Source organism: Sus scrofa, chromosome 1 (genome assembly GCF_000003025.6).
Source record: "Sus scrofa isolate TJ Tabasco breed Duroc chromosome 1, Sscrofa11.1, whole genome shotgun sequence".
NCBI classification, from domain to species: domain Eukaryota; kingdom Metazoa; phylum Chordata; class Mammalia; order Artiodactyla; family Suidae; genus Sus; species Sus scrofa.
The window spans coordinates 261,926,302-261,947,748 of NC_010443.5; the positions used below are offsets into that span (position 1 = coordinate 261,926,302).

General features: G+C 48.1%; 2 protein-coding genes across 2 annotated transcripts in view; one reads left to right on the plus strand and one right to left on the minus strand.

The window, feature by feature from the left end:
• TTLL11 (tubulin tyrosine ligase like 11) overlaps positions 1 to 21,447 on the minus strand; it is a 308,449-nt gene that overhangs the window by 29,999 nt on the left and 257,003 nt on the right. The window contains 2 exon segments of the mRNA XM_021068337.1: positions 11,601 to 11,707; positions 19,347 to 19,598. Coding sequence (XP_020923996.1) covers positions 11,601 to 11,707; positions 19,347 to 19,598 — 359 coding nt within the window.
• Positions 11,642 to 16,751, plus strand: LOC110256219. Its single transcript, XM_021068352.1, has 4 exons — positions 11,642 to 11,828; positions 12,376 to 12,557; positions 12,915 to 13,259; positions 15,881 to 16,751. The coding sequence occupies exons 1-4, from the start codon at positions 11,660 to 11,662 to the stop codon at positions 15,965 to 15,967; spliced, it is 783 nt and encodes a 260-aa protein (XP_020924011.1). The 5' UTR covers positions 11,642 to 11,659; the 3' UTR covers positions 15,968 to 16,751.

A 21,447-nucleotide genomic window follows, 5' to 3' on the forward strand; every position in this document is an offset into this window, starting at 1 on the left:
CCAGGTCTGTTATTGCTGAGTCATGATGGGAACTCCTCCCTTCATACTTCATGATGAGAAACTAGATGCTTTCCCCCTAAGACTAGGAACAGGACAAGGATGTCCCCTCTCACCACTCCTGTTCAACATTGTCCTGGGAGTTTAGCTAATTCAGTAAGGAAAGCAAGAGAGAAGAAAGAAGAAAAGATAGATGGATTGGAAATGTAGAAATAAAACTGCCTTTATTCTCAAAGGACATGATTGTCAATGTAGAAAATCCCAATGCATTGGCAAACGTCTGGAACAAAGTGATTGTAGCAGGGTTGAGGGTACCAGGTTATTCTACAATAGTCAACTACTTTCCGACACACCAGCAATAAACACTTGGACTTTGAAGTGAAAAACCCAGCATCGTTTACATTAGCATCAAAATAAAATATTTAGGTATAAATTTAACAGAACATATAGAAGATGCATATGAAGAAATCTAGGAAACTTGAATGAGAGAAATAAAAGGAGATCTAAATAAATGGAGAGATATTTCATGTTCCTGGATAGAAAGATTCAATATTGTTAAGATGATAGTTCTTCCAACACAACCTATAGATAGATTTAGCACATTACGAATTAAAATCCCGGCAAGTTATTTGGTGGCTATTGACCAGCTGATTCTAAAATTTATATGGAAAGGCAAAAGACCAGAACTGCCAACACAATCCTGAAGAAGAACATAGAGAACTGACACTACCCAACTTCGAAATTTCAAAACTTACTATAAAGCTATAGTAATCAAAATAACATGGTATTAGTGAAAGGACAACCAGATCAATAGAACAGACTACAGAGCCCGAAATAAACTCACACAAATCATCTGATCTTTGACAAAGGAGCAAAGGCAGTTCAATGGAGAGAGGACAGCCTTTTCAGCAAATGGTGTTAGAACAAGTGGACATAGTTATTAAAAAAAAGAAAAAGAACCTAAACACAGACCTTGCACCTTTCACAAAAATTAACTCAAAATGGATCACATTTTGCAAAACTATACAAGCTTTAGAAGATGACATAGGGGAAATAACTAGGGACCCTGGATTTGGCTATGAATTTTTAGATACAACACCAAAGGCAAAATCCATGAAAGAACAAAAGTTGATGTTAAAATTGATAACGAACTTCTGCTCTGTAAAGATATTGTTGAGAGAATGAAAAGATAAGCCACATACTGGGAGAAAATATTTGCAAAAGATAGATCTGATAACAGACTTGTATCTAAAATATACAAAGAACACTTAAAACACAACAATAAGAAAAAAAATTTTAAATAGGCAAAGATCTGGACATCTTGTTAAAAAAAATATACAAATGGCAAGCATATGAAAAGATACTCGGCGTTCCCGTCATGGTGCAGTGGAAACAAATCCAACTAGGAACCATGAGGTTGCGGGTTCAATTTCTGGCCTCACTCAGTGGGTTAAGGATCCAGCGTTGCCGTGAGCTGTGGTGGAGGTCGCAGATGTGGCTTGGACCCCATGTTGCTGTGGCTGTGGCATATTGTGGCAGCTCTAGCTCTGATTAGACCCCTAGCCTGGGAACCTCCACATGCCACGAGTGCGGCCCTTTTTAAAAAGCCAAAAAAAGAGAGGGAAAGAAAAAGAAAAGATACTCAACATCATACGTCTTTAGAAAATTGCAAATTAAAACAATGTGGTACCATCACATACCTATTATAATGGCTGAATCCAAAACAACTGACAATACTTACTGCTGACAAGAATGTGGAGCAACAGAAACTCTCATTCATTGCTGGTGAGAATGTGAAATGGGACAGCTATTTTGAAAGACAGTGTGGTAGTTTCTTAAAAAGCTAAACACGGTCTCCCCATATGATCCAGCAATCACATTACTAGGTATTTGCCCAGCTGTTTTGAAAACTTATGTCTACACAAAACCTGCATGCAAATGTTTATAGCAGCTTTATTCATAACTGTCAAAAATTGGAAGCAAAAAACATGCCCTTCAATAGGTGAATGAATTAACAAACTATGGCATATTCATATCCAATGAACTATTACTCAGAGATAAAACATAATGAGCTACCCAAGTTCCCTTGTGGTGCAGTGGGTTAAGGATCTGGTGTTGTCACTGCAGCAGCTCAGATGGATCCCTGGCACAGGTTCGATCCCTGGCCCAGGGACTTCTGCATTATGTGGGTGTGGCCAAAACATTATTTTTAATTAAAAAGAAGAAATGAGCTATCACGCCACAAAACAACACGGAGGACCCTTAAATGCACATTACTAAGTGAAAGAAGTAGGCTGAAAAGACTACGTACTGTATGATTCCAACTATATCACATTCAGGAAAAGGGAGAGTGATGGAGAGAGTAAAAGGTCTGTGGCTGATGGGTTCAGGGGGAGGGAGGATGAACTGGGGGAGGGGGGCACAGGGGATTTTTAGGTTTTTTTAGTGAAAGCATTCTGTACGGTACTGTTGGATATGTCACATTCTGCACTTGTCATGACACACAGGATGTACAACACAGAGTGAACTTTAATGTAAACTATGGACTTTAATTAATAAAAATGTATTACTATTTGTTCATTAACTACAATACATGCACACTAATACCAGGTATTATAGGGAAACCTGTGCATTTGGGGGATATAAGGGGATTCTCTCTACTATCTGCTCATTTTTTCTGTAATCTAAAACTATTCTCAACAAGTCTATAATTTAAAAAAATCCATAGATGCCCATATTCATGTCAATCACTAGTAGTCACCTTATGGGGCAGCAGAAGAGCTGCACAAGATTTAGTTAGAAGACATGGGTCCTCGTCCAAGGGCTAGTGAGGCGCCTTTGGACGTGGCCCCAACCTGCCTAGTTCTCATTTCCTCAGCTTTGAATAGAGGTGCTGTGAGCAGAGCCAAGTGCTGAGCTTTGTAGCAGTGAAGCGTGTGTGACTGCGGCCGCTTGTTCCTGCAGGATCTGGGATGGTGAGCAACAAGTCCGAGTCCCCTTGGTGGTAGGGGAGCAGGTGGGAGAGGTGTTGGGGAGGAGGCCCCTGGATGCATCTGTCACCCTTGTAAACCCCCCCCGCCACCTCCCAGTCTTACCAAACACAACCCTGCCCACCTGCAGATGCCTCAGCCTGGGGGTATCTGGGGATGGGCAGTCTTTCCATCTTTACTCATCACTGCTGTCTCTTCCCAAGGCAGCATGGGACAGAGGCTTGGGACTGGTTCCTGCTCTGTCCTGGACCCCTCTTGACCCCCTCCCCACCTCGGTTTCCTCCTCCATGAGTGGGGTCATGGGAATAAGACCGTGCTCCTCGGGAGTGTGAGCTTTCAGTGCACAAGAGGAGTGCAAAACTGTGCTATAATCTGGAAAGCATGCACACTCGTCAAGAACGACAGTGGTGGTTAAAGTTTAAAAAAAAAAAAAAAAAAGAGCCAGGTCTACACTTTCTAAATCTTTACAACAGCCCAAGGTGGATGTCACTGGCCCGTTTTAAAGGAAACTGCATCTCCTGGAGCTGAAGTGCTCCCCCACCCCCACCGCAGCCACCCAGGGTCCCAGATGGGCCGTGCAGGGAAGCAAACTCAGCCAGGCTGACTTCATGGCTCGCGCTTTTCCCACAACCTCCATCCTGCTGCTGCTGTTTCTGCAAGATCTGGGATGGTGAGCAACAAGTCCAAGACAAGGAGAAGGCTGCATAAAAAAATCATTCCACTTTTTTCCTTTTGTCATTTTTTTTGAGGGGGTGGGGGGTGGGACCAGACAATGGCGGAGATCCTGTGCCCTCACCCTGGAGGTGCTGGAGAGGAAGAAAAGGGCGGTGGGGGTGAACACTCGTCTCCAGGCGACACTCACCGAGGGGAACATCACTACAGAAGGCGCAGCCTGCACGGTAGCAGCCCCAGATAAGCGTCTGTGCGGGAGAGGCGAGCTGGCATCTCTGTTGGCTCACTTGCTTTTATTAAAAATAATTCTGACGCTGACTATTTTGTAAGCACGGAGGGCACACATCCAGGGAGGCCCATCTGACTTTGAGATAATTTCAAGGCTGAAGAATGTCGCTTGTGCCAGACACGGCACGAGGTGCTGCGTGAAACCTGCCTTTCGTGTCTCAGAGGGAGGGGGCCAGCCATGTATATGCATAAGTGAGGCTCCGCTAAGCCTTCCAAGTAAAAATACTTTTAAATATTTCAGTACATCGTTAACCAAATACATTTCGGTTGGGGCTCATCCCAGCTGATGAAAGTACAGGAGGCAGAAGATTTGCATAAGTCGACTGAGGGAATTTGGTGAGAGACAGTCATGAGACTCAGACACCCACAGATGTCAGCTGATCGTCAGGGCTGGATCCCTCGTCCATCCCGCACACGTATGCAGAGCACCTACTATGTGGCGGGCATAGTGTTAGGCTTTGTTAAGGTGGGAACAACTTGGCATCATGGAGGTGAGTCTGGCTCAAGGGTCAGATGCCACCATCTAATTACACAGTGTTTATTTTTTTTTTGGCCACACCTGGGGCATGTGAAAGTACTCCTGGCCAGGGATCAAACCTGTGCCACAGCAGGGACCTGAGCCACTGCAGTGATAATGCCGGATCCTTAACTGGCTAAGCCACATGGGAACTTCCCAGTGTTGAATTACCTCTGGGCTGGATGCTACTGGAGCTGATGGGAAGGGGGACCTGGCCCAACCTGAGGGCTGAGGAAGTGGTGTGTGTGGGAGGAGATGCAGGCAGAGGTAAAGTGCCCCCTCCTCACCCTCACCACCAGGGAAGGACCTCCAAGGTGGCCGGCCACCTTGACTGGCCTGAGTGTGGGGGAGTGATGGGAGGGGTGGCTGCACAGGGCGCAGGGCCCTCATTCACTCCCCTAGAATTGGAGTTGTGACACCATGACGGCAGGCAGATGGGGGACTCTGAGCTGGGAGGTGACACAGAAGGAGGGCTGGAGGCGGCCACCACCAGCCAAGGGCAGGAGCACCCAGCAGATGCAGGGAGGAGTAGGCGAAGCTGGTTTTCAGGGACCACCGTGGACTTGGGGAGATGCTGTATATGCTTTCTGGCCTGGCAGCTCTGAGGCTGGTGGAGCTGCCTTTCTTGCTAAAGGTCCCCAGCTTCACCCACCCTGCCCCCTTTTCGTGAGTCAGACGTCTGGGTTTCTCTTCCCAGCCAGACACCCAACCATGCAGTGTAGGAGGGAGGGGCAGGAGGGGTGGGGATGGGCAGCCAGGGCGCCAGGCTGTTGACAGCAATGGTCCAGGCCAAGGGCAAAGGCAGGAGAGGGCCGTCTTGAAGTGAAAGGAGGGGAGGGCCTGGCACTCGGTTGACTCCAAGGGAAAGTCTGTGGCCACCACATTCCTTCCCTCTCTCAGGCTGCGGGCGGCTCCAGGCAGGCATTTCTCCCTGTCTGTTCGCAGCACCTGCAGAGCGCCTGGCATGAGCAGGTGTCCAGGAAGCATCTCCCGAGAGAGGGGCGCCGTGAGAGCCATGTGATAACTACAGTAGCCACCCTGCTTATCCAGCCAGTGCAGACCCCGCCCCGAGCACACTCTGCTTTGTCCTGTTTCATCCATCTCGATGGATGTTTGTATGAAGTGGACACCATTGTTATCTCCACTTTTCAGATGAGTGTGAGGCTCAGAGGAAGTTACATAACCCACAGAGATTACAGAGCTTGCAAGTTAGCAGGCTCCGATTTGAAGCCAGGCTTCTCTGATGCCAGAGCCCGTGGCTTTGGTCATACGGCTGGTCAAACCCAGCTCCGCAAAGGGGGGCCCGTAGATGAGGTCAGGAGTTCTTCAAGCAGTGGAAGAAATGTGTTTTATTTTGGTCAAAGAGCCCACAGCACACAGGAGACATTAAACATGCCACTCTTTGCTCTCCCTCTGCAGGCAAGGTGTGTGAGGGTGTGCCGTACACACATATGTGTGTGTCTCATGTGTGCTCGGGTAGGTGGAGAAGGTGGGTGGGAAAGACTCTCAAATCCATTTTTTTCCTTGCTTTGCAATCACGTTTCCATTGCCCACTGCGAGGGACCTCTGGCTTATAGCTTAAAACAGCCCAACATCTGGCTGCGAAGTAACAAAGCTGTTCTGAAGCCCCCAGATGTCGGCCATGCGTTAGATGGACAAGACACCTAGGTGCTGGGCTCCAACATTCCCTTTGCAAGTGACATGTTTGTCTCTTCCAGATGACTCCAGGAATACTGTCCTTTATTGCCTCATCTTGATGCTCTCCTCGTCTCTCGCCACAGAGAAGTGAATTCCACTCCAGGAAGAGTCGAGAGCAAAGCCTCAATGATAAGGAGGTGTTTGTGAGTGCAATTTACGAAATAACTGCATCTTCAGGGACAAATTTATTTCTTTGTTGGATTCGGGGCAGTGAGAGGGCTACCACGCCCCAGTTTTGCTGATAACACCCTTATTTAGATTTCTGTGTTCTGCTAGAAATTCTCACATTGGAAATTGAAATCTTTTTTTTTTTTTTTAATGACAATTACATTGGTCTGCTGGAGAGCGTGAGACTGCATATTACTAAATTCTACCAAGCTCCTAAAGAGTCATCAGCATTCTAACAGAGATGAAGGTGGCCTATTTAGGGAGTGATGGGCATGGGATGCAGATGAGGGCCCCTCAGGTGGAGGGAGGCAGGAAAGGGGCTGCTGTTGGGGGAAGAGCCTTGTGTTAGATATGGGTTATTGTCAAGTCCTAGCTTTTGCTTTGGGTCATGAGAGTGTGGATGTTTATTCCATTATTAAAAATAACTAACTCGGAGTTCCCATCGTGGCTCAGTGGAAACAAATCTGACTAGCATCCATGAGGTCGCGGGTTCAATCCCTGGCCTCGTTCAGTGGGTTTAGGATCTGGTGTTGCCGTGAGCTGTGGTGTAGGTCGCAGATGTGACTTGGATCCCAAATGGCTGTGGCACAGGTTGGCAACTATTGCTCCAATTTGAGCCCTAGCCTGGGAACCATAGGTGCGGCCCTAAAAAGACAAAAAAACAAAACAAAACAAACAAAAAACCAAAAAACTCAAAAAAACTAAATGCAGCAGGCTATGCACGGACTAGGACGGCAGTGTCTTGTGAACCAGGGATTATGGTTAACCCAATTCTATGCACCTGAGGTGCAATTAAAAAGCAATCAATAAAAAGACCTGTTTAGAAAGATGGTCTGAGATTTAGATTTCATAACATGCATGCATTTTCTTACTAGCTTTGGGTTTTTTTCCTCTCCAATCTTTTTAAACACCATTTTTTCTTCTCCATTTCAATAGCAGGGTCTCCTCAGGCAGGGTCAAATAAAGGCTCATTAAAGCCTCAAGCATCAGGAATCTGGTTAAGCCCCTTGGTGGGTCCAAAGTCTCATTAAGGCAGAAGGAAGGTCTGGGCTGGCTTCCAGAAAGGGAAGGTGCATTCGCTCTTGGACATACCTGGGCTTGGGTGTGGGGTGAGGGTCTTATCCAAATGGGCTGGTGTTTTACACTGGACAGTAGGAAAGCAGAGGGAGAGCCTTAGAGAATACCGCTAGTCTAAGGCATGTTTCTCACGCTTGGAACTCTCTGGTGTGGGGGTGTGGGACATTTTTTAGGGGGAGGGAGGTTTGTCTTTTTCGGGCTGCACCTGTGCCATATGGAAGTTCCTAGGCTATGAGTCCAATCGGAGCTACAGCTGCCGGCCTATGCCACAGCCACAGCGGCACAGGATTCAAGTCACGTCTGCAACCTGCACCACAGCTCATGGCAACACTGGATCCTTAACCCACTGAGCGAGGCCAAGGGTCAAACCCAAGTCCTCATGGATACTAGTCGGGTTTGTTATTGCTGAGCCACAATGGGACGTTTTTCTGTTGGCATTTGTCTGCTCATCAAATGTTCACTGGGCACAGGGTGAGATGCTTTTGCATGCTCTGGGCCTTGCGGCAGGCCTTCTGGGGTACAGAACGTGGAGTGAGTGCCTTTTTTGGGTCCCACACCATGCTAAGTACTTTACTTGTGCTCTCCTCATTCTCACGGTGCCCCTCCTTTGTCCCCATCAGAGTGCTGGCCATACCCTGTCTACAACTGTCAACGTACATCCTTTTCATCATGTGCCCAGAGACAAGGGGTGGGCACTGCTCGGTTTGGCCCTGGACTAGGGGCATTATCCTGGGCCAGGAGGTAGGAAGCTTGAGTCCAGATCTGGCCTCTGCTATTCACAGGCTGTGAGATTTCAGACAAGTTCCTTTTGCTCTTGGAACGTCAGGCCCCTCCTCCGTAAAATGGGATATGACTACCCACCTCAAACGTCTGGTGTGAGAATTAGCAGTGATCTTTGCATGGAGGAGGTGATCTCGAAATTGCAGTTAATAATGAGTGTTATTCCACACACTCAGGGGCTGACGCTTGGCGGAAAGGCCTGGAAGATCCCAGTCCCAGATGCGTGCGTCAGTGTGTACTAAAAATAAGTATTTTTTTCCCATCTCCTTAGCTTGGTCAGCAGATGGAGAGACCCTGCAGACCCCAGAAAACCTCACCCCGAGCCTCTATTGTGGGTAGCCCTGTGGATTCCACTTACGGGAGCAATTCAAGAGGCAAACAAAACATGAAAAGCGACTCCGAATTAACAATGGGCCAGATGGTAATGCTAGTTTGAAGCAGTAAAACATGATAAATAGCTTCCTGCTGCTACTCCTGATCAATTTCAATATTTAATAATTCCACTGCCACCCCCAACCCCTCCCCGGCCCCCTCCACAGGCTCCTATGATGACGTCCCGAGTTCGGCTCACAGAGCAAACACTGCTTCACTTTCTGGAGGCATCAGCAAAAAGCAATGGCTCGACTGTCACATGAGCGCTCCAGGTCCTCGAAATGGTAATTAACCTGCCTACGTCTAAGACGCTCTCCTGGTTGCCAGGGAAGGTGGAAGGGAGCTCCAAATGCGGCGGTTGTCCGATAGCAGCGCTCACCTTGTTGAAATCAATGGGAATTATTAGCTCCTGAGTTTTGCTTCCGAACTGAAGAAATGGGGGCAGTGGGGAGCTGGATAGTCATCTTACTCTAAGACCAATGGGCAGGAGGAAGCAACCAGAACAGGACTGTGGAGGCTTGGTGTTAAAGCCTTACCCGCTGGCCATGCCTCTGAGCCTTAATTTCCTTTTCTGTAAGACGGAGGTAATCACATCTACCTCCAGGAGGATTCTAGCCCATGCTGCTCACGTTCAGTGCTCAGCGGACTGCTCGGCACATAGGAAATGCCCAATGACTGGCAGCTGGAAGCATCATGATCAAATGTGAAGCCAATTAGCAAATGGTGCCTCAGTGCCGGCACCTGCAGGAAGGGGTGCCGGTCCCTGTGGTCAGCGAGCTGTAGCCCAGGGCAGATCAGAGGTGTGGGCGGGATCTGGCAGGGAGCACCCCGCTGGTTCTCCCTGGTGGCGCCCACTGACAATACAAACTGCCTTCGAGGGCTCCCCCAGGCTTTCTGACCCTCTCACCCAGGGCACCCCAGAGAGCAGGTGCTGCTGGCACCGTTTACAGGGAAGGACATGGACATGACCAGGTGAAAGAGCCTCAAGCTTACATTGTAGGAAGTGGTATTGTCAGTTCTAACCTGGGTCCCCCAACCTAGCCCTCTCTACTGCCCCGGGCCCCGATTTCATGTACTCGTGGCCCTATTGAAGGAGAAAACTGCTCCCTGAGGCACCCCCTCCTTGTGTCCCTTTTGTGAGCAGGCAGCTAAATGGAGGATAGCCTGTTGCCAGATCACCTGAGCTGCAATTGACTCTGAATTATGGACGGTAATACCTACTGCACTGGTTCTCGAGGATGTTTAACGAGAGAATGTACATGAGAGCATGCTGTAATTTTGTGATGGGCTGTGCAAATGTCAGGTGTGGTTATTATGCCTTTTTAGAAAAACACCCTCTGGGAGGTAAAACATCAGAAATTCATCCACCCAAAAGTGCATTCTTCTTATGGAATTCTTCAGCGACCCCATATAATCTAGAGAATCAAAATCAAGCTCCTTGGGGGGCATTCAAGGCCTCGACAGCTCCTATAATGCCATCTCTGCCCCTTCCCCCTTCCCCCGGCTCTGACCTGTCCAGGCGACTTGGGGTGACCTGAGCTTTTCATGTGTGTCACTGCCTCGGCCAGGCAACTCCCCTGCAGGAAGGGTCTGCCCACCCTGTCGCCAGGCTTATCCTGCTCAGCCTTCTGCGAGAAGCCCTCCTTGGGTCTCCCTTGCTCGGGAGCTCCTCGGCTGGGTTTCCTTACTGGAAAGGCTGGACCCCACCCTCCCTGTGGGTCCCTCCATCCTGGTACGCATCACACTAGCTACTGTTATGTGCACCTCTGCTTCCTCAGTCTGCAGCCAGCTCCTTCTGGGCCAGAACCAAGCGTTATTCCCTCCAATCCATCCTGGGTCCAGCCCAGCTTGTACCCAGGGAATGTGTGCTGAGGGATGAACCAACCAAGGCATAAGTAAACATTTCCCATATAAGCGGAATCGACGCTTTCAACAACGGCAAAGGAGTCCGGGGTGGGAATACAACACGGCTGGGCACAGCCCTGGTAGAGAATTCAGGACAGTGCTCTTGAACTTAAACTCACCTCAATCCTTCCAGTGATGTCTAGAGCTGAGAGGGTAATGGAGCAGGACCTTCTGGGGCCTTCCTAGGACAGAACCCCACCCCCTCCATGTCCTCTGCCTGTTTTTCTACAGTTTGTAGAAAAATTTAGCCTCCTAGGCCTTCCCTGAGTTCCAAAGGATGACTTTAATCAGACAAGTGAGAAAATGCAGAAACAAAGGAAAACAGTCAAGCAAAACAAAATAATTATAGTTTAGCCATTAAACAAAGTCGAAGATCTTTAAGTACCTCTTCAAGGGCTATAGGTAATACTCTGAGCCACATCCTTTGAGCTGCTTTTCATTTGGGGTCCTTCAGGGCCACATCTGTGGCATATGGAAGTTCAGGCCAGAGATTGAATCGGAGCTGCACCTGCCAGCCTACGGCACAGCCACAGCAACTCAAGACCTGAGCTATGTCTGCAACCTACACCGCAGCTCACAGCAACACCAGATCCTTGGACCCACTGAGCAAGGCCAGGGATCGAACCTGCATCTTCATGGATACTAGCTGGGTTCATTACAGCTGAGCCACAACAGGAACTCCCTCCTTTGAGCTGTCTTGCAGACACTGAAACCTGTACCCCAGGTGGAAGAAATTAACCGTATGCTGCCCAAAGCACATAGGCCCCAGACCGGTTGATACTGTCTCCTGATTGCCTCAGAAGACTGTCCATGAGCTGATCACGCACCCTACAGTCCCCCTCCCTCACCCTGTTTTCAAAAACCTTTCCCTGAAAGCCATCGAGGAGTTTTGAACACTAGCTGTCTGGACTCCTTGCTCGGAGCCCTGCAATAAACACGGTGGTTTCCTTCACCACAACCCGCTGTTGGTAGATTGGCAACCGTGCATGGGTGAACAGACCCAAGTTTGGTTCAAAAACAACAGGATGCCCTCCCTCCTCTCCCCGCCCGGACCCTTAATAAGAAGGGACAGGAAATGTACCGCCCGCCCCCATCTGCTCTCCCGCAGGACGCGGCGGGGGCCGGCCATCAGGTACCTGAATCCCGCTGGTCCACAGTCATGGAGCTCCACCGCCTCGTGATGTCGATGTAGAGGATGTCCACGGCGGCCATGGACAAGCTGCTGCTGCTGAGCCTGCAGCTCCTGCCGAAGATGGGAAGGGATACGTCACGGGCCAGACCCAGCCTGTCCCGTCCTGCCCCACCTCCAAGCCTTGGGTCCGGCTGTGTGCCCCCTCCCCCTGCACAGCTGGAACTGGTGCAAGGTGAATGGCAGGGGATGGGTGGGAGAGGAGGCTGAAACTGGAAGTTGAGGTTCGATCACGTGGGTTCCTGTAATGCGGTTCATCAGGGGTCAGAAGGGCTGGGAAGAGGAGGGGCTCTAGGATGGCAACTCTTACACGGAACCTGGCTCTGCCACTCAGAAGTGGATGGCTCTGGTTAAACTATTTCCCCTTCTTGAGCCTCAGTGTCCCGCGCTATAAAACAGGCAGCCTTTGTTACAGTCATTGTGGTCTGGGAACAGGGGAGGCATGCTGAAAAGAGCATGGTTTCAGCATCAGGGAGACCAGCATTAAAATCCTGGCCCAGCTGCTGCTTCTAGCTGCGTGGCCGTGGACAATTGGCTTAAATATTCAGTGCCTTTCTTTGCTGATCCCTAAACTGAAGATAACACCACCCTCCTGCATGGAAGGTGTGGAGATGAGATGAGGCACTGCATCCCGAGGCCCTGAAATGATGCCTGGCCCCTGGCTGGTCCACGACAAACGCTGGTTCCCTTCCTGCTCTCTCTCCACCCTCTTCCTCTTCCAGAGCTGGAACCCTCTTGGCCCCATCAGAGGCTGCCTACGGCTGACCTGTCAGTGAGCAGCCCCATCCTGTCTAGAGAAAGGGAGCTCACCATTTCTGGGTACAAGAGCTTGGGCTGTTCAGAATGGAGGTGGCCCTCTGCTTGTCCAGAGGCACCGCCTCTCGGAACAGGATCATACTGGGAGGTGAGTTCCCGCACAGGCTGGGAATCCTGAAAGCTGGGCCTCTGGGGCAGCTGTCCATTTAGCTGAATTACATTCCATCTGCTTTCAACTTTCCAAACGTGTCCACATCCGTCACCCCAGCTAATGATAAAGTGGCCCCTCGGTTTCCCATTTGTCATTGTCCCCTGGGTGAAGAGCTCCCTTAGGAATCCACCGGGCCAGGGCTTGATTGGCAAGCAGGATCTGGTCATTTCAGGGGTCCTGACATGGCTGGAGTGGTACCCGGCCGAGGCTGGTGCTCCTTATATGCTGGCATCCTCCCTCCCTCCCTCCATCCCTTCATCCCTTCTTTCCTTCCTTCCTGTCTGTATTCCTTAGGCCATCAATTCACATCCAGCTTCCTCCTGGGCTCCGGCTCCGTATTTCAATCACAAGTCACCATGGCAGACTTCAAAGCACATCAGCGCACGGTTATTGAGCCCCAGTAACAACATGTCAGTGGACGCAGAGCTTTTCACGTCACCTGTCACCGAGATGGCTATCTCTATTGGGTTCTGCGGGGAGCCACGCTCCAGTCTCTCCCAAGGAATTCTAACAACCCGAACCATTCATTTCCAAAGCTTCATTAGAAACAGCTACTGGTTTTCTCTAATTATCAGACCAGTGTCCTCCGGACAACCCGCTCCCCACAGGACACGAGCTCTGCCTGGCTGGCTCTGTGAGGTAATGAAGTAGAAGAAGGGAAACCACACTGACCACTGGTATATAGTTATTTTTTTCCTGACAGGTAGAAAATAGAAGTGTCAAACTTTGAGTAGGAGCCGTAATTTACCAAAGAGATTTCTCCACTTATCCCCTTTCCAAGGTAACTTATCTTTCCTAGTGATACCTGCAAACACAGTTGACAGTAACATCTGCTACTGGGACAGGGGACGGGGTGCAGGGGAGGGGGGTGGAATCCACGCTGGCCACAGTAGACAGGAAGTGCTTTAAGAGCGTTTTGATTCTGCAGGCACTTCTTGGGTGCCATTTGTATGCCAGGCCCTTCCCTGCCTCCTAGCTCTCTGGATCTTTACAACCACGTTGTGAGGGAGGTGTTTTTGGTCCCCATTTTGATGACGGGTGAGCTGAGACCACAGAGAAGGGACATGACTGGCCCAAGATCACAGAGCAGGGATTTACAGCCAGGCCTCTCCTAGAGGATGGAGTAGGAAACGTGGGAACTTTGGGGAGAAGCGGGGAGGTGGCTCAGCTTAGAGCTGCAGGAAGAACCCAAGATTCAAGAGACAAAGTCTGGAGCCTCGAGAGAGGCCCTGTTGGGAAGCTTTGGGATATAAACAAAGTCACCTGGAAACAAGTTTTCCTAGGTTTATGCTCACGGTCATCAAATGTTTTCAATGGACTCAAACAGGGAATGTCTCCAAAGGTCAAGACTTTTCCTCCACCCGTCCGCTCAATAAGGACCTGATTTGCTGTCCTCTCTATGTAAGTGGTATTCTGGGCTCAGTGAGGGAGGCAGCGCTGGATCAGTCTTGGGTATGGCTCTCAGAGGGTAGAAGTGATCTCAGAGCCTGGGGTAAAAACCTGAAGGTTTGGTAGCTCTTAATTGTCTGCACAGTTGCCCCTTATGCCCTGGGATGCAGTTCTTCAGATGACCAATGAGTGGTAGGGGAACTGCTTCAGTGGAAGCGGAGGCCAAGAAACATGGTAACATGAGAAAGCAGAAAGATTCCTAAGAAAGGATGGGCGAGAAACGGACAAGGAAAAAAAACAAGCTGTGGAGTCAAATGCACATGAGTTTGAATCTCGACTTTGCTACGTGACCTTGAGCAGGTCATTAGTGTCTCGGCATCTAAATTTCCTTATTTGTACAAAGAGGATAAGGCAGCTCATCATACAAAGCTATTTTTAGGATTTGCTCAGTGCCAGGCACATTTGACAGCTCCCAGGCTTCTTCCATGATGTAGAACCAGTTTAAAGAAAGGTTTTTGGGATTTTTCAGGTTTTTTTTTGTTGTTGTTGTTATTGTTGTTTGTTTTGTTTTCAGAATTGAAAGAATAAGGGCCCATGGGATGGGCGAGAATCACAAATCATTCAAGTTCATTAGGAGCCTAAGATTAGAAAGATTTGAAATTATCACCCCCATTTCCTCTCAACAACTACTGACATCTCATGGGAAATTTAGAAACCAACTTTTTCCACTCCATAAAATCCTATTTATAGAATTTCTTTTGTGTTCATCCTTCTCTGTGAAAGAAAAGAAGCTTATTTTTCCTGGAGAGGTTTCTATAAGGTGAAAGCTAACAAATAATCAATATTTGTTTAAAAAAGGAAAAAAAAAAAAAAACCCACTATCTAAACATTGAAACATCTGGCGGGGGAGGAAGACAACCTTGGTTTATAATGTATATACTTTTAAAGGTTAATGATATCCCAGGCCTAGAATCTCAGGATATTGCCGGAAAGAGAGCGTCACAGAACAGGGGAATTTTCAAAGTCGCAGAGGAGTTAATGACAGAGGGGGAGGCAGGGCCCCTGACACTTCTATTCCAGAACATTCTAAAGGGCCAGGTTGCTTCTCTGAGAGTGAAACCCCCCACAGCTGCCCATTATGCCGCATATTAATATCTTCTTAACAGAAAGGGGAGTGGGGGGGGGGGAGAAAAAGAAAACCGTTCTCTAATTTAGAAGGAGACCAGAATTAGAAACCACAAAGGAGGCGAGTGGGGATCTCCGAGCGGAACGGCCTCGCGGGAAGCAGACACTCAAGGTGCAGAGACGCTGCCTCCATTTTCTAGAAATAAACCCTGGTTTTGGCAAACCGTTTGATCTTCAGCGTAAATGGAAAAACGCAGCCTGTGCCAACTGATGGAGACACATTTGGAAACCGTGTTCTTAGTGAATTACAGAGAAAGTCCCCCAAATTAGTAACCCGAGGGAAGGGAGGTAACACAAACGCATCTCCCTCAGAGAAAGCTGTCAGATGGAAGAATCAGACAATTTCTCCTTCTCAGAGAAAGAGATGTCCCCACACCTCAGCAATTCTTATGAAGAGGGGAAAAAAAAAAAAAGAAAGAAAAGAGGTGCTTAATTCATGGTAATGTGTGCTACTCTCATGTGCCTCCGGAGGAAATGACACGAAAAGCTGGTTAGATAGAGCGAAGTCTAGACAAGAGGACGACAGTTCATTATTTCTCATTTCTTGGTGGAAAAGAAAAATAGAATATGGCCAGACTGGCATTAGCATAATTCACTCCGAAAACTGCTGATCTATGCAGCACAGTCTGAGAGATGGTCACTGAAAATAAATTCAGCCGGCATGTTTATTATTTTGTTCCCTCCAGTTCTCTTCAAGGCCCTTGGAGAGGAAGAGTGGGCAAGACAGAGGAAAAGCCACGGTTTCGCCCGTGCGGTTTGCGTGGGAGCTCTAAAAGGAGGCGCTCTCGCCAGCAAACGTGTCCCTGACGCGGTGCTCCAGAGAAGGGCAGCTCGGGTTCGATGGAACATATGGCGTAAATATTATTAATTCGTAATGAAGCAAAATTTACACCCGAAGTGGAAAGGGGAGAGCGCATGGTTGTTAGCAAGAGAAAACGCTGGCTGTTAAATTTAGCTAGCAAGACGGAACACATTCAGATATAAATCTGAAAGCAGAGAAGATCATTGTTTACGACAAAGTTGCTGTTGAGATGTCTTGGTACATTTTAAACGGAGAAATCTATTAACTCACCGTTGTGCATGTTTTCTCCATTTCTTCCTGCCTCCTTAATTACTCAGGATGCTGCCTGGGTGCATGCGGAGGGAGAGGCGAGGGGCTCAAGGGCTGAGTCCTACTGCCCCCAGGGCTGCCCTTCCTCACCTGGAGACATGTCACTTCTCCTGGTCACCATGGCTCCCAGGAGCAATACAGGGCGCGGATTGGGAATGGTGGCTGCAGGACCAAGAGTCTCAAATACTGGTTTTTCATGCAAATACCCTTAATTATAGAGAACAAAGGGATGGAAAGCTCACAAAGCCTCTCACACAGAGACATATTTGTAGCGATATTTTTGAATCATCCAATTCTAGTCTGAGAGCATTTTAAGAATCCTCTTTGCTAGAATCATCTTCTCAATTCTTTTTAAGAATTTTCAAGATTGGAGTTCCCGTCGTGGCTCAGTGGTTAACGAATCTGACTAGGAACCATGAGGTTGCAGGTTCGATCCCTAGCCTTGCTCAGTGGGTTAAAGATCCGGTGTTGCTGTGAGCTGTGGTGTACGTTGCAGACGGGCTTGGATCTGGCATTGCTGTGGCTGTGGTGTAGGCTGGCAGTGACAGCTCCAATTAGACCCCTAGCCTGGGAACCTCCATATGCCACGGGAAGTGGTCCTAGAAAAGGCAAAAAGACAAAATAATAAGAATAATAATAATTTTCAAGATTGCATATGAACAGAGCAGATCCCTAAATATGTACTCAGCCTCTCACACTAGAGGTCATAAACACAGTGGCTTCTGTGTGTGGGCAGTCATGCTTGATTGAACTCAAAATTATTTTGGGGGAGTTCCCATCGTGGCACAGTGGAAATGAATTTGACTAGCATCCACAAGGACTTGGGTTCGATCCCTGGCCCTGCTCAGTGGGTTAAGGATCCAGCATTGCTGTGAGCTGTGGTATAGGTTGCAGACAGGCTTGGATCTGGCGTTGCTGTGGCTGTGGTGTAGGCTGGCAGTGACAGCTCTGATAGACCCCTAGCCTGGGAACCTCCATATGCCGTGGGTGTGGCCCTAAAAAAAAAAAGACAAAAACACCAAAAAAAAAATAATTTTTGGAATTGTCAGCACTCAGTATATATATATATATTGAGATTTTACACAAAAAGCAGTATTTCTAGCTTCTCTTGAAAAATCAAAAGCTCTGGTGATACTAGCCCAGCAATAGCCTTTCTTTTCGACAGAGCAAGTGCTCTTCAGGCTGCCACAGCCTGCCCTCCCTGTCTTTCGAGATCCCACCCACTGGCCTTATTTATGCTTTCTGGGCCCCCAACATACCCCCACAAGATTGTGATTCTCATGGTATGTAATTTTCCAACTTCTCCCTCTCTCTTATGTTTTAGTAGAATTTTATTAGGAATTAACAGGAAGCATCTGACTGAGGTCTTTTGTTTCTCCTCCCTCCTTCCTGCCTGGGACTCAACCGTGATGGCTGGATTCTGAGCAGCCATCTTGAGATCATAAGGCACTTGCTCAGGATGGATGAGAAGACAGAAATTGGGGAGCTAATCACATTGTGGGGTCATTAATCAGCCCCAGAGCCCTCACTGTCAAATTTCCTGTTATATGAGAGAAAATTAATCTCACTATTTAAGCCACTTGGAGAGGGGTATCTATTCCTACAAGTGAAATCCATTCATAAATGAGTCAGATGGTATCACGTTAGGAAGTATTCTCAGGGGAAAAAAACGCACTTTCTTGAAAATCCTACTGCCTCATGGAAATAATAACCACAAGTCTCCCATTTCACAAACAGCTCCTATAATGTAGGCAGTGGGCTGGGTCCTTTACAATATACTATATCCCAGCCTCATAACCCTGTAAGGGTTACTTTACCGATGAGGGAACTGAGACTCAGAGAAGAAAAGGGATTTGCCCAAAGCCGCACAGCTATTATGTGCTTGGCTCTGAAGCCAGATGCCAAAGTTTGTGTTCCTTCCCCTGGGTTTTTTTCTCCCCAAACTAACACAAAGCCCATCTCAAAATCACTGTCCAAATGTGACTTCAGATTTACTAAGATGGCAAAAATTTCTGCTGATACATCTGCTTGCCATCCTATCAGGAGTATCAGAGGGCTAGAGTTACAATTTATAAAATTCATTTAGAGAAAAGTATATGACAAAATGCTATCCAATTTGAGACTTCTAATTACTCACTTTCATGAAGAAAACTATGAAGTGTGATTTTGAGGTGCTACATTGAAATATCAAAACCAATGAGGAAAAAAATAACAGCAAATTTAAAAAAAAAGGGATGAAATAAAAACAACAGCAACATGGGATGCTGGCAGATGGTTTCTCTGGTGTATAACACACAGTCCTAGGATGCTGGCAGCTCCATCCCCATTCTATAGGACCACTGAGGTTCAGAGGCCATCATTAACTTACCCAAGGTCACACAGCTAGTGAGTGTTTCTGTACTGCCCCAAAGTGCCCCAGAGGGTAGAGCCAAGCTAATGAATAATCTCGGGAGATTAAGTGGCAATGGCTTATTTCATAGGCTGCAGCAAAAACACAATTTCTTGGTCGCATGTTTTAGCTTTAAAATTCATGCAAATTTTCTATTATACTCTATGATATAACCACATTATTTTTATGTTAGAACCAATGTATTAAATTATTTATCAACTGAATTATTTAACTTTTCTTTTCTGAAATTGACACTTTGGAAGGATGTGCCTTCTTTCCCTGCTGTGGTTTCATAAATGCTTAGCACCTAGCCACGTACCACCCCAGTTTAAGAAGCACCAGCTCTATCTGAGTTCAAGGGGCAATTATTCATACGTGGTCTAAGGACCTAGTTCATGGTAATGCACAATTGTTTTTTAACCACAAGCATAATGTTGTCAATGCTGCCACATCCATAACGTTCATTAACTCGATCAACAAACAAGAGTCTGCTATGTGCCAGGCTTAGTGCCAGCTCCTGGACCAATCCAACCCCAAGTGGGCCCTGACCTGGCACCACAGATCCTCCCAGGCTTAGTCAGGGAAGTGGGACTAGCCTGATGTGGGGCCAGCCTCTGCCCTGCATGAGCCAGAGGGGGCTGGTCTCACTGACCTTATGAAGGTACGGAAGCCTGTTGGTCCCAACTTCATTGTCCCCTTGATTCCCAGGAACCGGATAAACAAGTTTGCCATCCTGTCCACCAGGCGCAGGTAGTTGAACTGCTTTGCATACTTGGGGAACACCTGCTTGAGGCAGATGGAGGGCAGGTGGGCTTCAGGATTTGCGTTGCCAGCCAAGGCATCGGGCGGCTCGCTGTCAGCAGGATCTTCCTCTGTGGCTAACGGCTTCCCAAGCTGCCGAGACCTGCAGCACACAAGGAGTTAATGATAGAACCAACACCGGGAGCAGGCTTTCCAGCACACAGCACTCTCCCTTGCAAATTCTCCTCTCCTTTAGATTTATAGCAACCTTGGGGAGGGAGGTGGTATTATCACTATTTCTATTGTAAAGACCAGAAAGCTGATCTCAGAGAAGGGACTGCTCAAGGTCACAGGGCTGGGGTGTGGCAAAGCCAGGACTCGAACCCAGGACAGGGCCAGAACTCGAGGCTTATGCTTCCTCTGTTCTACCGTCCTGATTTCCCCATATGAATGACTTCCTTTGCTGTACTCATGATTCAAGAGAATACTCTATTATGAAGCAGTCTGGGTTTGATTTCAAACTCCTACTTATGGGTAGTAATTGAATAATTAAGAAATATAAAAATCTCATTGAGGGCTGGCAAGAAGCCACGGGCACAGTTCAATGAACAATTTGCAAAGATACACCAGTTACCCAATTCTAGGAATAGGCACAATTACATTTTCTGGCTTAACAATTTTCTTATTTGGAACTCAGACAAAGAAATATATATATATATATGATCATAGTGTTGTGATTCCTTAGTCTTAGATTTTTTTTTTTTCTGAAATTATCCTGATGCTCAAGAAAGTTCACAGCCAAGTATGCACCTCCAGCTCGCAGTGTTCTCACCTCCAGGCCCACAGATCCAGCCATTCCCAGTTCACCCTTCAGGGTGGCCCCAGGAACTGACACCACCATTTCCCTCACCCCAAAGCCGAATTCCCCATTTCCTCATCTGTCGGTGACCCAATCAGGAAACATCAGCTTGTCCTCCCCCTCTGCCTCCCTGTTCCCTGTAACCTGCTCCACCCTCGCCCGCCCTGCCTCGTCCGCACTCTCCAGGACTCTAACTACAGGTCCTCCTGCCTCTGGTCTTTCCCATCCACAGATCCATCCTCACATAGCACCTGAGGTGCCCTCTTTATTTTATTTTTTATCTTTTAGGGCCACATCTGGGGCATATGGATGTTTGTGGGCTAGGGGTCCAATCGGATCTGCAGCTGCCAGCCTATGCCACAGCCACAGCCACGCCAGATCCGAGCCACCTCTGCAACCTACACTGCAGCTCACGGCAATGCCGGATCCTTAACCCACTGAGGGAGGTCAGGGATTGAACCCACATCTTCATGGACACTATGCTGGGTCCTTAACCTGCCGAGACACAACGGGAATGCCACCTGCTAAAATAAAGCAGACCTGGCCAGGTTGCCTACTTCCTACACCCCTTCAGGGTTCCCGGGCGCCTGCGCGATGAAGTCTGTACTTGTCACTTTGGCACACAAAGCCCTACCCGATTTCCTCTCCACCTCATTTCCTGTCACCGCCCTAGACACACTGTACCTTCAAGACCTTGACCACTGCCCGCCACCCCAGCCTGCTGCCTGCTGACCTGGCCTGGATGCAGAGACCTGCGCTCACTGCCCCTCTCTGCACGTGCATTTCATCTCACTCTCCTGTCTCCCAGCCTGTCCTTCACTGATGGGGTGGGTGGGAGGTGTCACCCTTTCCACAGTGTGTATCCATTCCACTCCTAACAGGAAAGAACAAATCTGACTCCATATTGGATGTGTTTCTTTCACTTTAAACTTTGTGTTCTATTGCTTTTGCTACAAGTTAATTACTAAAGAGATGTTGCCTATAAATTTAAATTACACATCAGGAGAACCCTGCCTCCCATGTAATCAGCATTAAGCTAAAAATACCTTTGTTTAGCTTACAGGAAGCCTCCTAACCAGGCCCACCTGTGAATGGCTCTAGGGTGGAAGAAATGAACATGCCCCTTCTGGAGTCTGGCTGGAATCAGCACTTT